Genomic DNA, 16,519 nt, shown 5'->3' on the forward strand with positions numbered 1-16,519 from the left:
TAAAAACCTAACACTCAAAGAGACTCGTTCAAAACAAACAAAAAAGCAAACGCGATGCCATTAACAGTTGTCTAATTGTTCTTTTGGAAAGTAAAATGGTGATCCAATGAATACGTTGAACAGGCACTCGATTTATAGGATTATTGTTTTGCATAAATACACTCAGTCGTCTCTCTTGGCCTCCTCTCCACATGCTGATGACGATTTAAACAAAAATGTAAAGTTGGATTCAGCACCCCAGATTCAGACTTTGATTTTTCGGCACTGATTTTTCGTGTGTAGTGTGGTAGACCTCAGCCTTCCACCCCTTAATTCCTTCCTTTACAGTTTTTTTTATTGGTTTGGCGCAGTTTCCACAAGCAATTGGTACATTTTCAAAACTCTTAGTACTTATATCACAACAGATCATCAAAAGTGCACCTTTTTCAAACATTTCAGCATATTTTCAATTGTGTTAGTACAATACACATAATGACATAATATCCTTTTCACTACACAAAATAAGTGTTTCATCTAAATAAATGTTTCGTTCACAGTTACTGCCTTTCATAATGTTATCACTATAAAATTTTTGATTTGCATCCCTTATTATTCAGTTTAATACATTTTTTTGTCATTTAATTCAACCGATCTTAATGTTTAATCAATGAATCATTCATTATGTCCATGGATTTTCAACTTGACTGATTGTTGTCTGGTCATTTGTAAGTTCCTTTTGAGAGGAACAATGTCCAGGTGAAACAACTGCGTTCAGAATATATTCAGATACAACACTAAACTGGCATGCAATTACTGTAACAGAGGGTGATGGAGCTGGATGCTGCTGTGAATCATCACAAGTATATTTTTGTTGATGAGGCCGGTTTCAATCTGGCAAAAACTAGACACAGAGGACGTAACCTTATTGGGCTACCATCCACGTCCCTGGACAATGTGGGGGGAACATCTCAATGTGTGCAGCTATATCTGAAGATGGTGTGGTAGGCTGTAGACCAGTTCTAGGGTCATACAACACTGAACACCTGATAGTTTTTTTTAAATGAACTGGAGCAGGCCTGTCAGGGAGAAGACATCGTCTATGTTGTTGTGTGGGACAATGTCAGCTTCCACCATGCACAGCTGGTTCAGGAATGGTTTCAAACACACCATATTCCCCTTTCCTCAACCAAATTGAGAAATTCATCTCTACATGGAGGTGGAAGGTGTATGATCGCCATCCCCATGAGCATGTCTCCCTTCTTCAAGCCATGTGTGAAGCTTGTGGTGATATAACTGCTGAGCAATGTCAAGCCTGGATTCGTCATGCCAGGAGATTTTTCCCACGGTGCCTGAACAATGAAGACATCCACTGTGATGTTGATGAAAACTCATGGCCCAATGTTAATGACCGGCTTGATTAATTGTGTAAAAGTGATGAAAATAAAATAAAAAATATATTGTGCTTATGTAAATGACTTGTTGTTTTTTCTCCCTTTTTCGTGTGTGTGTGTGTGTGTGTGTGTGTATATATATATATATATATATACACACACACATATATATATATATATATACACACACACACACATATATATATATATATATATATATATATATATATATATATATATATACACACATATATATATATATATTTTTTATGTCTGAACATAAGTGTAATATTTGCTGTGTAAAGTTTTACAGTTCAGTTACACTCATTCATCACCAGGGACAATTTGAAACGCTTACCTTATATTATTTGCTCCTGAATGAAATGATTGGTAAAAGTACTAAGTTGAAAAAAGATCTTACTGTTTTGTTTGGGTGATTAAAGCAAATGTTCTCAAAATATATCACAATGATCATGTGTTCTGAAACAATGATTAAGTGGAATGAAAATATGTGCAAATACAATGAAATCATGACATCAGATTTTAAAGAATGACTAGTGGTGTTACAAATGTGATCAAATGTGAGTTTTGTACTGAGAGATTTAAAAATGCACACTTTAGTTATGAAAATAGTACCAAACCAATTTAAAAAAAAACTGTAAGAATGGCTGAAGGAATAGTGGCATCTCTCAGGTCTTGTGTCAGGATTTTGTTCCCTTGTTTCTTAAGGACGTGCTTTTCATTACTGATATTTTCATTAGCTGGTGATATGTTTTTAGGCCTGCATGTTCTTCTTTTGTCCTCCACCTGTGGATTGTCCTCAGTTGTTGTTTTTTTTTAAGGACAAAGTGCACACGCCATGTTTCGAATAAAATCTCTTTGGGAATCCCCTTATTCGTGCAAAAAATAGTCATTTTTCTGCATGTCAAATTGTGTCTTAAATTTGGCATTTTTGCCCCATAGATAGAGGCCGCTGGTAACAATAAATAAATACAGAAATATTAAAACAAAATAAATAAAATAGATTATTTGCTCCATTAAGGTAGGTGCCTTTTTATGCTTGAATGATGTTAAGTGGCTTAACAAGCAAACAAAAACAAAAAAATCCCCAAGATATTGCTTAGACAGTGGTCAGATACAACAACTGAAAATATATGAAAAAGCATTCGATGTCCAGAAAAACACAAAATCCTCCATAAAGCCTGAACACTACAGAAAGTCACTGGAGGCGAAGCATAAAGCCACGAGGAATGGCTCAAGACTTTTTAGAAGTTGATTTTTACACTCAGGTGTAATGATCATTATCAACATCACCAAGAAAAAAATCTACTTTTTCTAGTTTTCTACTGAATAACAAACATGGATGCCCTCACGGCATCTCGCTTCCACACACTGTTATGTTTTTGCTGTTCTTTAAACTTGTTTGTTTCATGTGTTTGGCCTTAAACATTTTATACATTAACAGATGTATTTCTGACCCTGATCTACTGTAATTGTTTCCAACATGTCATGCTGGTGAGACCCACTTTTTTTCCTTCTTTAAAAAAAATCTTTCCCGGGCGTACTTATTAACTATCGAAATACAAATAGTGAAATCATCGAGCTGAACGACTGTTTCAGTGCGACCTGCGTGTTCTCACATGACGCAGAGTGAGTGAAGTTGGCGTTAACTGCGCTTTTAGCTTGGTGTAGCTCTCTGTGCACTGCATTTATGGTCACCCTGATCCTCATAATGGGCTAAAGAGTGTGGAGATAACACTGGGATGATCGGATCACGGGGATCCAGAGGAGATTAAGTAGCTTTTCAAAAGCAATGATACTTCCGTTTCAAATCAAAGAAAGGGCGATTAGTGGAGGCCCGGGGATCAGCCCTGGTTTCTATGGCAGTCGGGAAAGAAACTCGCTATTTAAGATACACCATTTCCAGCATGAGGATATAAAATATAGATATAGAAAGGAATTAGGTGTTCAAGTTGTGAATGCAAATACAAGTAAACGCACAGTTTGGGTCTCCGAGTGCGCTCGAGCATTAATGTGTGCAGGATTTAAGCCACGTGAACCCGCCCCATAAATAATGAGCCCGTGAAACCTAGGATGGAAACTGACTGGTCTGAAATGCTGCCCTTCTAGCAGAGAAATGGAGCATTCAGTTCTAATATGGTGACTCCTCGTGTGTGCCAGTGACAAAGGAGGCTGGGTGTCGGACCTGACAGGTTTGGGAACGTGGAGCGAGGTCGACAAGTGGTTTGATTTTGAAAGAGTTTGTGTGAAGTCCAAACACCCAACCAACTGTCCCGAAGGAGAAACTGGCACACACTTAACGCTTGGGTGTCATAATCATCATCTTCACACGTCATCACGTCAGCACACCAACTTGCCCTTCTCCCATTTGGCCCATATCTACAACTGTGCGCTCACGAAGTTGCTTAAATCTAGTTTTTAACGATTATCTTGTGTGCGTAAAGCTGCAAACGCAGACAACACACGAGGCTATCTTCAACTTGCGCCCTGCTCCTTCATCTCAACTTGGTCTTTAAAGAAGAGGAAGGACAAAAATCACTTCATGCAACGTGCTGATGTCTCACACGTCACAAAAGTCCTTGTAGCTGCTCGTTTTCTCACTTTGTCCCTGTTCCCACGAAAATGGGATGTTTCCCATGATCTCACTTCACCAAGTGCACCTTCTTGGTGTTGCAACCAAACCTCTTTCCTTATTAAAAAAAACTATCTATCTATCTATCTATCTATCTATCTATCTATCTATCTATCTATCTATCTATCTATCTATCTATCTATCTATCTATCTATCTATCTATCTATCTATAGGCCACACGTTTAGCCACAGATTTAACATGTTGTCTTTAATTGTCACCATGTTGGTAATGGTTTCAAGTTTCGGTTTTCCCACAGTCACTCCAGTCTCTGGTCAGTGTCATCACGCACACGTGCCAGCCAATCAGAGGTCGCAGGAGGTGCACTTATAAGTCCCCCTGTAGGAGGCAGGGGGCTTTAAACCGCTGGAGGACATTTAGATAGAGCACTGCAACATGACCAGGAAACTCCAAAACCAAACCCAGAATGATGGGAAGAGCAGGAAAAGGGTAGGAAACTGTATCATTATTCTGTGTTATATTGCATGATTCTTTTTGGGATTAGGAAAACTTTTTATCACTGTAAGCTAATGTTCTTATTCTAAATTGGGTAGACGAGGACAAAGTAGCTTCTTAGCTTTAGCAAAGCAGTGAAGTCAGCATTCGTTGTGTTGAACTTTCATCACATCACTAAAGCAAAGCTTTGTCGTGACCTCTCAAAGACTCTGAAGCCAGTTGTGGAAAAGAAGAGAAGAGATCGAATAAATCAAAGTCTAGCTGAACTGAGGCATCTGCTGATGAATGCCACATCTGATCCAGTGAGTAATGTCTGAACAACCTTAACTGTGTATGAGTTGGCAAGTAAGCCATAAATGCAGTGGGAAAAAACGGTTTCTCCTCTCCTTTGTTCTTTGATTTGACCTGTCCATCATCAACAGCGGCTGCAGAATCCAAAAATAGAGAAAGCACAGATTCTGGACTTGGCTGTTGACTATCTCCAAAAGTGGACTGATAAAAAGGGCCCGAGCAATGGTTAGTTAAGCAAAATCAAACTAAAACCAGCATATTCATGTTCCACTTGTTTATCCCTCACATCTCTGTCTTTTTGCATCCTGCAGACTCATTTGATACTCATGCTCCTTTGGCAGACAGTGGCCACTCGGAGTCCAATGCTCCTCCTCTCTTTGGCAGAGAGAGCGCAGGTTTTCAGCAGTGTGTGGCCCAGCTGACCAGCTACATGCACAGGATAACACCGGCACAGAGAACAAGCCTGATTGAGGGGCTTAAACATCACGCAGAGGGTCTGCAGCTGAAACCAGACTTCAACCAGCGCGCAGCATCTGTGGATACCATTTGCTCATCCAACTCCAAAGATCCTCCCGTTTTGCTTTTCCCGTCTTATTCCCCATTTCAGCCTCTCGCTTGTTCCACGCCATGCCATGACTACCTGAGCCCTCCTCCTTCTCCCTGGCTCTCCCCTTCTTTCTCCATGTATGCCACCTCTTCTTTTGCGTCATTTGCCTCTCTCTTCTCCATCCCCCCCAGCCTTTCACCTCCATCTTCCAACACCTCCTTCTTTAGCTTCTCACCCACAGTTCCTCACTCCAGCCTCTCCCCTCTCACCACAATGAGACCCCCCTCAAACCTTCTACACAGGGAAGTGTTGGCACCAAACTCTTCCCCACCCATTTGGAGGCCTTGGTTTTGATGTGGATCAGAGACTGACATGCTGACAGGAGCAGAGCCACCTAGTGGGGATAAATTGCAATTGAGGGTGGAAAATTCTCAAAGCCTTGAATGTACAGTGTACAGATTTTTAAAGTTGCCTATAATGTATTACTATTCTTGTAAATAAATTAAGTTCAAATTCGTAAAGTGTGTATTTGCTTCCTCCCGTGCCCATGTGACATGTCATTAATCTAAATCAATAGCTCCTAAACAATCCTGAACAATGGCAGAGCCATACATTTTTTTAAAGAATATTTGTGGCCAGGCTGAGACCAGAAACTGATTTTATTTTATTTGTATTTTCAGCTCTTAATCTGTAAGGGAAAAAACAAAACCAGAACCCAACAACCTTGCAACAGATGCTAAATGTATTTTTCTTTAAAATGCTAATAAGGTAAACTGTAGTAAAGTGGGCCCATTAGGTAAAGTGGGCCATTCATGGTTTGAGTGTCTCAGCTCTTTGAAACTTAACAGCCAATGATCTCAACAACAGCTTTACAATTAGCATTTAATTTTATTGTTCAGAGTTGTTGAGAGGTGCAGGGCAATTTCTCAGGCAGCCTTAAAATACTTCACAGTGAGTGGTGACATATCAAATCAAATCTTGTTTATAATCTCACTAAAAGAGCTTGAAAACATTATTTTCATGTACATTTTCACAAGTCACAGCAGTAAAGCAACAACTGATGGAGGCTGTGGCAACATCTGGAGGCGTGTTTGCCCAAGAAACACGGGGCAGTTCATCAACCACAGTGCAACAGTGTAGCTCTGGATTGCATCAGTGATAATAAGGGCGACCGTGGCTCAGGGGGTTGGGAATCGCATCTGTAACCGGAAGGTTGGTTCGATCCCCGGGCTCTCTGTCCTGGTCGTTGTGTCCTTGGGCAAGACACTTTACCCTACTGGTGTTGGCCAGAGGGGCCGATGGCGCGATATGGCAGCCTTGCCTCTGTCAGTCTGCCCCAGGGCAGCTGTGGCTACAACTGTAGCTGCCTCCACCAGTGTGTGAATGAATAGTGGTATTGTAAAGCGCTTTGAGTGCCTTGAAAAGTGCTATATCAATCCAATCCATTATAATTAATGTGTGTTTTGCAAATATTAGGCTTCAAATTTCCATTTGGTTCCCTGCTGTTTTAGGACAGTATCAGAAGCAGCTCCGCTGGCTAAAAATGAGCCTACACACAGTATGTTAATGTCATGTTACTTATGTGGCATTAAAGAGCATTAGAGGCATAGTTTATCCCGCTGGTTCTCAAACCTTGTCTTAGATGCCAAAGAATGTTCATGCTTCCCCCAGTAATGCCCCACCAAGGGCATCAGAGCCAAAGTTTGAAAACCATGGGTCTAGGGTACATATACACAGCCTCCACATCGCACCATAAGACTGTACTTAAGACTGTGTGAGATAAATTGAAGAATTCATTGGGTTTTGACTACAGTTTTGAATTCACACAGCAACTTAGTAATTGATCTTTACTGCCCTGCCCTGTGTGCCTTAGAAACAATACTAAAGCATGCCCTTTAGGACCAAGCTTGAACAGAATGTGTTTGTGTTTATGAAATGAATCTTTTAATTACATTTTTTCACCAGCTTTGGAAGGGCAATGGATAAGAGCCGTTAAATGAAGTAACTTGAACATTGACATGATGATCGATCACTTTTTAAAATTTGTCTGATGCAATGTTTGAAGTTAGGATACATACAATTTTAAAAATGTGCAATAAATTAACTCAAAGGTGTCAAACCATGTCAAAGTTCCTCTTTGATGATATTCTGTAATATGTTTTTAACACAGCCCTCTTGTGTTGCCCATAAATTAAGCTGTAGGGTATAAGTGGACACATGTAGTTTCCAGGATACAAGAATGAAAGTGTAAAAAAGCTGAGCCGGTTTGATGATATTCCTTACACGATCAAAAGAGGGCAGCATTGACACAGCATACACCTGTGTGGCAGAGAAGGTGATCTGGCTTCCTTCGTGACCTGTCTTCCAGCGGGTGCTATAAAAGGCGGCTGTCATTCGGGCTAAATAGAGGATGTCATTGAGCTATTCCATCAGCGATAAGCTCGAGATGCACGATCATCACTCTTCTCTCTTTCCGTCTCTCAGTGCTCAGGCCACTCCTTATCTTCTGATTAAATCTCTATTACAAGCTCGGAATATTTTCAGCAGAGAGGCACCAAAGGATTTGGCCTGTGAAAACAGAATTTGTCACATGAGAGAACATGTCTTTGGATAATCGTTATTCCCCCCCCCACTTCTGAAGAAACTCTGGAGTTATGAGGTAGCCATTGTTCTTTGTCAAAGAAATGAGAGGGCACGCACATCACTGTATAGCTCGCTTCCCCACACTGCCTATTTTGATAATTCTGGAAAGAAAGCAGAGACAGTTGCTCATGCTGGAGATATGATATTTTTTTCTTTTTTCTTTTTTTGCGGCATGGCAGATAATTAATAGGAAAAGAAATCACCTCTTGGATTGACCTGACAAAGGATGAAAAATCCCTGGCATTTTCTCAGGACAAGCTGATTACAGCTGATCCTGTTACCCTCTTTAATCACTGTTTTTTTCTGCCAGGTTGCATTCCTGGTTTGTAGAAAGCTCGAGATGTTGTGCTGTGAAGATGTCACAGGTTTGTCTCGGCCTGCAGAGAATCTGCAAATTCCTTTGTGTTGGTGCGTTTCAAAAGTCCAAATGCTGGTGTCAAACACTTCCATCACACATGTGCACACTTGTATGTGTTGAAAGTGCAGTATGTACACTACACAGTATGCACACTGTACTTAGCCCAGCAGGTCCACAACGCAGGTGCTCGTTATGACTGTCTGCCAGAAGGAGAGACATCCAGAAAACATCTACAGGCGTTCTTTTCAGGACCGAGGGTGACAAACATCAGAGATTTATAAGCAGCTCTTATATATTTATCAGCTTTGGTAGAGCACATTTGGACATTTCATGTTTCGTTGATTGATAATCAGTACCCAACATGCATCGCGGGTTTTAGATGCAGGTCATCAACTTAGTTTTTGTTAAAGAATAACCATAAAGTTTAGGTTATTGTTGTTTTTGGTTAGGGTTCAACACACAAAATGATCAAATCAAACTACATGAGACGCAATTTAAAGTGTAGAACTGACAAATCTAATTCTATTCAGTATGTTGAAGCTATCATACTACTGTAGTATCTCTGATGTTGGAACCACCCTTTCAAAAAGGTCATGTATGGTCATATGTGGATGCCCTGGGGCGCCTCTGCCAGTGCGCCCCAGGGCAGCTGTGGCTACAATGTAGCTTGCCATTGCCAGTGTGTGAATGTGTGTGTGAATGGGTGGATGACTGAATGTAGTGTAAAGCGCTTTGGGGTCCTTAGGGACTGAGTAAAATGCTATACAAATGCAGGCTATTTACCATTTAGTCTGTGACCACACGGGGGCGCCCACATCGAAGAGAACAAGAAATGCAAAAAGAGGTATTCTATTGATTATTTTCTGATTGGGGCCATCTGAGAGATCAAGTTGGCTTATGGCATCACAACACTTACAACATTTGTGGTATTGGAAAATCCACACTGATCCTGAAAGTAACCAGCAATAGGATATAAAAGAAATTAGTAAGCAAGGTTGTGCACACTCATAGTTTAATGACTTGTCAGTCACAAGGTAGGGAATGCTTTACTGTCCATTTTACTCTAAATGGCACCATAATTTTTGAAGTCGCCCCCTACTCGTCATTACAAAGAATACAGTTTAAAACACTTATCTTTTGTGGGAGGGTATGTTTGTGACTGTGATTTCCATCATTTGCTTCACTCATAGCAGCGGCAGATTCTTGGGAATGTGAAAGGATTAGAGAAAGGCTAAATTTCTTTTGCAGTGCAAAAAATCAGGACAAGTACACATTTCAAACTGTGAGATGATGAAAATCATTTACTGTTTTACGCATGAAGACAGCAGACTGTATTAGAATTTAGAGGTCACCTCAAAGTCAGTGATCTGGTCGCTCAAGTCACAGGTTATTGTAATGTGTGACGTATGGAAACATTCAAATCCCCTAAGGTGTCAGTGGGGCTCACAGTTACCGGCAGGACAAATTAATCTTGTTTCACTAAAATCTAACCAGTACTCTGGGAGAAGTAACGTGTCTTATTATGGACTGTCGATGGATGACGGACGCCTCACCATGACCGGAGCCCATTGGTCAGGCCAGACGAAAACTAAGCTAAAAACCACGTGTTGAACTGTCTGTTATAACTTGTGTAAAATGCTCAATAGATTAAAACTCCCAACTATCCCAGCTGCCAGTTTGTTGAAGGGCTAACACAGAGAAACAGATTCACACCTACGGCCAATTAACCTAACCCCATACATGTATTTGGACTTTGGAGGAAACTGAAGAGATTCCTCAAGGATACGGGGAGAATGGCCCAAGCTTATAGTCGAACCCCGGACCTCTTCGCTGTGAGGTGACAGTGCTATGCACCATATCACGTTGCCCCAAAAAGATCATTTCAATTTTTTAAATAAAAATCATCACCAAATCATGACCACGGTGAGGACATCGACAGCCTTACTACATGCATTACTGACTATATAAACTTCTGTGTGGATAACACTGTACCTACCAGGACTGTACGGTGTTTCTCCAACAACAAACCTTGGATTACCCCAGAAATTAAAACCGTCCTCAAGCAGAAGAGGAGGGCCTTCAAATCCAGAGACAAAGAGGAGTTGAAAAGGGTGCAGAGAGAGCTGAGGGGACTGATAAGGAATGGGAAGGAGAGCTACAGGCAGAAGATGGAGAACCAGCTTCAACAAAACAACGTTGGTGAAGTCTGGAGAGGCCTCAGAACCATCTCGGGCCACAAACAGCAGAACTCTCTGCCTGGGAGGGATGTGAGATGGGCAAATGAACTGAATCATTTCTTCAACAGATTTGACTCAGCCATGAGGCAGTCTGCAACATCGGCTGCAGACTCACCCACCCCCACTGCTGCTGTTCCACCTCAGACACTTCACACCTCCTCTATTCACCCTGCTCACTCCCCCCCACCCCCAACAACAGCATCCAATACACACTCAACACAAGGCTCCAGCCTGTCTCTCTCAACCACCCAGGTTAGGAGGGAACTGAGGAGGATTAATGGCAAGAAGGCAGCGGGTCCAGATGGCATCAGCTCGAGGGTCGTCAGGTCCTGCGCGGACCAACTGTGTGGGGTGATGGAGCACCTCTTCAACCTGAGCCTGAGGTTGGGAAGAGTCCCACAGCTCTGGAAAACCTCCTGTGTTGTACCAGTGCCAAAGACTTCACGCCCCAAGGACCTCAACAGCTACAGGCCGGTGGCTCTGACATCCCACCTGATGAAGACCCTGGAGCGGTTGGTCCTGGCTCAGCTTCGGCGCCTAATAAGCTCATCACTGGACCCACTTCAGTTTGCCTACCAGCCTGGCATTGGAGCGGATGATGCCGTCATTCACCTCCTACATCGTTCCCTCGCTCACCTGGAGACCGCTGGAAGCACTGTGAGAATCATGTTCTTTGATTTCTCCAGTGCCTTCAACACCATTCTTCCCTCGGTTCTAAAGGACAAGCTGGTGAACTCTGGAGTGGACCATCACCTCACTACCTGGATCCTGGACTACCTCACCGACCGACCACAGTATGTGAGGACTCAGGGCTGTGTGTCGGACAGGGTCGTCTGCAGTACGGGGGCCCCACAGGGAACGGTTCTGGCTCCGTTCCTCTTCACCATCTACACTGCAGACTTCTCCCACAATTCCACCCAGTGCTTCCTGCAGAAGTTCTCTGATGACTCTGCAATAGTCGGCCTCATCACTGATGGGGACGACAAGGAGTACAGAGGTCTGACCCAAGACTTTGTGGACTGGTGCCAGCTGAACTACCTCCAGATCAACGCCAGTAAAACCAAGGAACTGGTGGTAGACTTCCGCAGGCACAAGCATTCTCCACTGCAACCACTGAACATCCAAGGTATGGACATTGAGGCTGTGGACAGCTACAGGTACCTTGGTGTTCATCTGAACAATAGACTGGACTGGACTCATAACTCAGACGCCCTCTACAGGAAAGGGCAGAGCAGGCTGTACCTGCTGCGGAGACTCAGGTCGTTTGGAGTGGAGGGCCCACTCCTGAAGAAATTCTATGACTCTGTTGTGGCTTCTGCTATCTTTTATGGCGTGGTCTGCTGGGGCGGCAGCATCTCTGCTGGGGACAGGAAGAGACTGAACAGGGTGATCCGAAGGGCCAGCTCTGTTCTAGGATGCCCTCTGGACCCAGTGGAGGTGGTGAGTGACAGGAGAACGGCGGCTAAGCTGTCATCCCTGATGGACAACATCTCCCACCCCATGCAGCAGACTGTGACAGCACTGAGCAGCTCCTTCAGTGGGAGACTGCGGCACCCACGGTGTGGGACGGAGAGATTTCGCAGGTCTTTCCTCCCCACTGCTGTCAGACTCCATAATAAAGACTTTAACTGATCAAGCACACACATCCATACATATGCAATAATACTAAGTGCAATAATCCTTTCTGTCATCGTTGTATTTTTACTCAGTTGTATATAGTATTTGTATTTGTATTCTATTTTTATCTTATTGTATATTTATTTTATTTTATTCTACTGTATATAGTATTTTATTTTATTCTATTCTGTACAGTTGTGTACTGTATTTATTCTTATTGTATTCTAATTTTTGCCTCATAACTTTTGCACTGTCCTTCCTGCTGTGACAAAACAAATTTCCCACGTGTGGGACTAATAAAGGTTATCTTATCTTATCTTATCTTATCTTATCTTATCTTATCAGTCCTGATATTTTTTCCTTGGTATTTGTCATTGAAACTAAATCAAAAAACACAAATACACTTTCAAAATCGGAGCACTTCTGATTCCTCTCCCTCATTTCACAGGTCTTAACCCGTTTGTAGGTCCAACAGCGGAAAATGATCTTACACAGGAGGGAGAATCAGCTTACATTTAAATGCAGAATACTTGTGCACCTTTCCAAGGCCATTTCAGACTGATCCAGTGCTCCTCCCTATATTTTGGCAACATGATGAAATTGCCTGAAAAGTATGCAGAGGAAAAATCCAGACAGCACATTATGCACATTTTGCCCTTCATATTTTGGAATCTGTCGAATGTGAGAAAAACAGATGAGGAACTGCTCTCTGGAGTAACTGTTTGTGATTTTCTGAACCTCTGGTGTCTGGTGTGCTGTCTATTTGTGTAGGAGTGACTGTGCATTCTTTTGGAGTTGAGTCGATTTGTTTGACTAAGCTTTGCTTTGGAAGACAGTCCACGGACCCACTGCTTTTATCAGTCAGATTGAAGGACTGCTCTAGACTCCGTAAGCATCCGCGCAGAGAGGAGGACTCCTCACTAAGATCGCATGTCAATACTCAAGAATGTAGATCTGTCACTACTCACAACTAAATATCATTTTTTCCTACCTTTCATTTCTTTCTCTTTCCCTCTTTTTGCAAAGGTCTTTGATGTAAATAGTGAAAGGATCCCAGACTGTAGCAAATTACCTGAGGACTGAAACATTTTTGACATAAGTCCTGAGAGACGAGGGCAAGCCACTTTTCCTGGCGGCCCCTTTAGCGTTTTTAATCTGGGGCTGAGGGAGACAGCAGCGCTGACAGAATGATGGGACAGCTGGACATGCTTCCAGGCCAGCAGCAAGGGGCAAAAGAAAAGCCATGAGAAGGGCCACTGCAAACATCTCAGCACCGAGCCAACAACTCAGGACTGCAAACCAAAGCAGGACGCAGTGTGACACGTGTCCTTGGGAGACATCTACCTCCTCCACCTTTCTATCTCAATATAACAGTATGCATCTGCAAACACGAAGGAGGGAATTATAAAAGAACTGCTTTGATTTTTTGTTTCATTTATGGCAAAAAAAAATGTCTCACACTTATGATATGTAGTGATGATGACTTATAACTGCAGTATTTCACAATAGCTTTGACTTACAGAAGGGGTGTCGAACTCCAGGCCTCCAGGGCCGGTGTCCTGCAGGTTTTAGATCTCACCCTCGGTCAACACACCTGAATCAAATGATTAGTTTGTTCCCAGGCTTCTGGAGAATTTCAAGACATATTGAGGAGGTCATTTAGCCATTTAAATCAGCTGTGTTGGATCAAGGACATATCTAAAACCTGCAGGACACTGGCCTGGAGTTTGACACCTATGACTTACAGTCTCAATTATAACATAAAAAAGATTGGAACTGGTTCATTAACACTATTAATGTAATAAATAATTAATGAAGAAGCTAGTTTGATGATGCAGATAACACATTCAGTAATCGATGTCGATTAAACCACAATATTACTGCACATATGCTGCAGATCTCTAGACCAGGGGTAGGAAACTCCAGGCCTCGAGTGCCAGTGTCCTCCAGGTTTTACATGTGTCCTTGATCCAACACAGCTGATTCAAATGGCTAAATTACCTCCCCAACATGTAAAGTACTATGAGGTCTTACAGCGTTCTGGATCAACAGAGGAAACTTCTAGAACAGTCCAATAATATTGGCTTACAATAGTCCAGTTGTGACATGATAAAGGCATCGACTCTGAGGCAAGCTGTTTCTAATTTTACACATATTGCATGGACAGAAAGCAATTTGTTTAATATGCACACTGAAGGACATATCTTGATCAAAAACGACTCAAAGATTTCTCACAGTGTTACTGCCGACCAAGGTAATAATGTCCATAGTAAGTATTTGGGTACACATCATGGTTCTAAGATTTTTAGAGCTGAGCACAAAAACCTCAATTTCATCTGAAATCAGGAGAAGAAAATTATGGGACATTCAGGCTTTTATGTCTTTAAGGTATACCTGTAGTTTAGTTATTTGATTTCTGTCATCTGGCTTCATAGATATAACTGAATATCATCTGCATAGCAGTGAAAATACACTATGTCTTCTATTAACATTGCTTAAGAGAAGCGTGTATATGTAAAAAATAATGGTCAGAGCACAGAAGTGCGTGAAAACCACAACTAACCTTTGTGTGTGAAGAAGTCTCCCCTTACAATAAAAAAGCATCATTTGCATTGTGATTAAATCTCACTGAATCAGCTGTTGCATGAAAAAAGAGACAGAGTTCCACATTTCGACAACATTTTGTTTGTAAAGGTAAGAAAATAGTAATATTATTAAAAATTGTGCTTACAGTCATTATTTTGTTTGCATTCATTACAATTTCATGTAAGTCTTTCTGCATTTGTGTGGTTTTCTGTTTTTTTTCTGTTTTTTTTTTTTTTTTGGCTCAACTGGAAATGCCACAGTCAGGATTTAGTGTTTTTTCCTTCCAAGATCACTCTCATCTAACCACACCCTTACATTCCAGATGAGAGAGAGAGAGACAGACAGACACACACACACACACACACACACACACACACACACACACACACACACACACACACACACAAATATGTTAAAATGCCCAAATTTACAAGAAATATGTTGACAGCCTGATACAAAAACAGTTCTGACTGCTCTACTTTACGTTCCTCTTCCAAACAACTGCATGATGGGTATTTATTCATTTTTACTGCATACCCTTCTTGCAAAATGTTACGCCTGTAATAAGGTACACAGCTAGCATTTCTAGGTGGGTGGGTGCATTTCTGTTTTCTTCAGTACTTGATTGTAAAGGACAGACTTTGGAGTCAGCTACCCAGTTTCCTGTGAAAGTCAATTTAATTTTTAAATTGTCTTTTTAAATCAAAGTTAGCATCCCATTTAATATCACTTTGAGATATGAATGCTTCTTTTTTTTTATCAGCTCTAGCTAGTGCTGGCATCAGCTAGTAATTCCTTAGAGGGTTATATTAAGTTCAACACAGCCAGGCTGTCTTAGGCTTAGCTTGGCTTGACAAATCCTAAAACCCCAGTTGGCGATAACAGATATCACAATGTGCATGCTCACATAAAAAAAGGTTTCACAGGTCACATGGCTTTTCTTCACAGAATATGATTCCTATGAGTGTCACCTACTCCAGTCAGTGACAATATTAGATAGTGGTGTCTGGTGAGTTAGTGTAATAAAATACAATTTATTTAAGTATTTTATTGTTGAGTGCGCTCTCAGTGCTGCTGTTTATTTACAAGGTGATGGCTGCAAGTTCTGAAACTTAAACCTGGATACATTTAAACATTAAAGGTTACCATCTCATAGACTAATAAGGTTTGTTGGCAGATGAAAGTGAAATTAATTGCACTGATTGAACAGGTATTCTTGATGTGTCTGTTTTGCGTTCCAGTTGTTGGAATTCCAGCTGTGTGAAACAGATTAAATAGCCAATGAGAATCAAATATAAAACATGTACACATTTTCTAAACAACATGCACATTCCTGTGACAATGCAATGCAGTTTGCACTTAACTCTGTGGTTTTATTCGAGTATGGAATAAATCTGCATTACATATGTTTCATATAAAACATGTAAACCCAACAGAAAATCTATACTGTGCTTGAAACATGAAGTACACAAAGGAGTAAATGAAAATGTGGCAATTTGAGAGGATTTTAACCCTTACATGCATGGATTATGACAACCTCAATCAGGATTTTTTTCCCCCTAATATTTCGGCATGAAAGATGAATAAAAATAATTGAAAAAATCTTGATTAAGGTTGTCATAATTCATGCTTGAAAGGGTTAAATAACAGAAACACGTCACACATCTATAATAACATTAAAGGACTAGTGGGTGCCAGGGTATGGAGTGACATGTCAGTGTGCAATGTGGTGCTTTATGTGCAAGTATGCCATCAACACCGAC

The 16,519-nt window shown here is 41.4% G+C and overlaps 2 protein-coding genes across 2 annotated transcripts in view; both read left to right on the forward strand.

Annotated features, from left to right (window-relative positions):
* The window catches only part of ints6l (integrator complex subunit 6 like), a gene marked incomplete at its 3' end in the record, with an annotated part of 40,473 nt that extends 36,075 nt beyond the window's left edge, over positions 1–4,398 (forward strand). The window contains exon 19 of the mRNA XM_082547734.1: positions 4,281–4,398. Coding sequence (XP_082403860.1) covers positions 4,281–4,383 — 103 coding nt within the window. The remainder of the gene's footprint in view (positions 1–4,280) is intronic.
* Positions 4,350–5,782, forward strand: her11 (hairy-related 11). The gene is made up of 4 exons (XM_082547902.1): positions 4,350–4,471; positions 4,684–4,779; positions 4,900–4,993; positions 5,080–5,782. Exons 1-4 carry the CDS (start codon positions 4,418–4,420, stop codon positions 5,667–5,669), a joined length of 834 nt encoding a protein of 277 aa, XP_082404028.1. The 5' UTR covers positions 4,350–4,417; the 3' UTR covers positions 5,670–5,782.
* Positions 5,783–16,519: the final 10,737 nt, after the last annotated feature.

This window comes from Aulonocara stuartgranti (genome assembly GCF_965226115.1).
Source record: "Aulonocara stuartgranti genome assembly, chromosome: 2".
NCBI lineage: Eukaryota > Metazoa > Chordata > Actinopteri > Cichliformes > Cichlidae > Aulonocara > Aulonocara stuartgranti.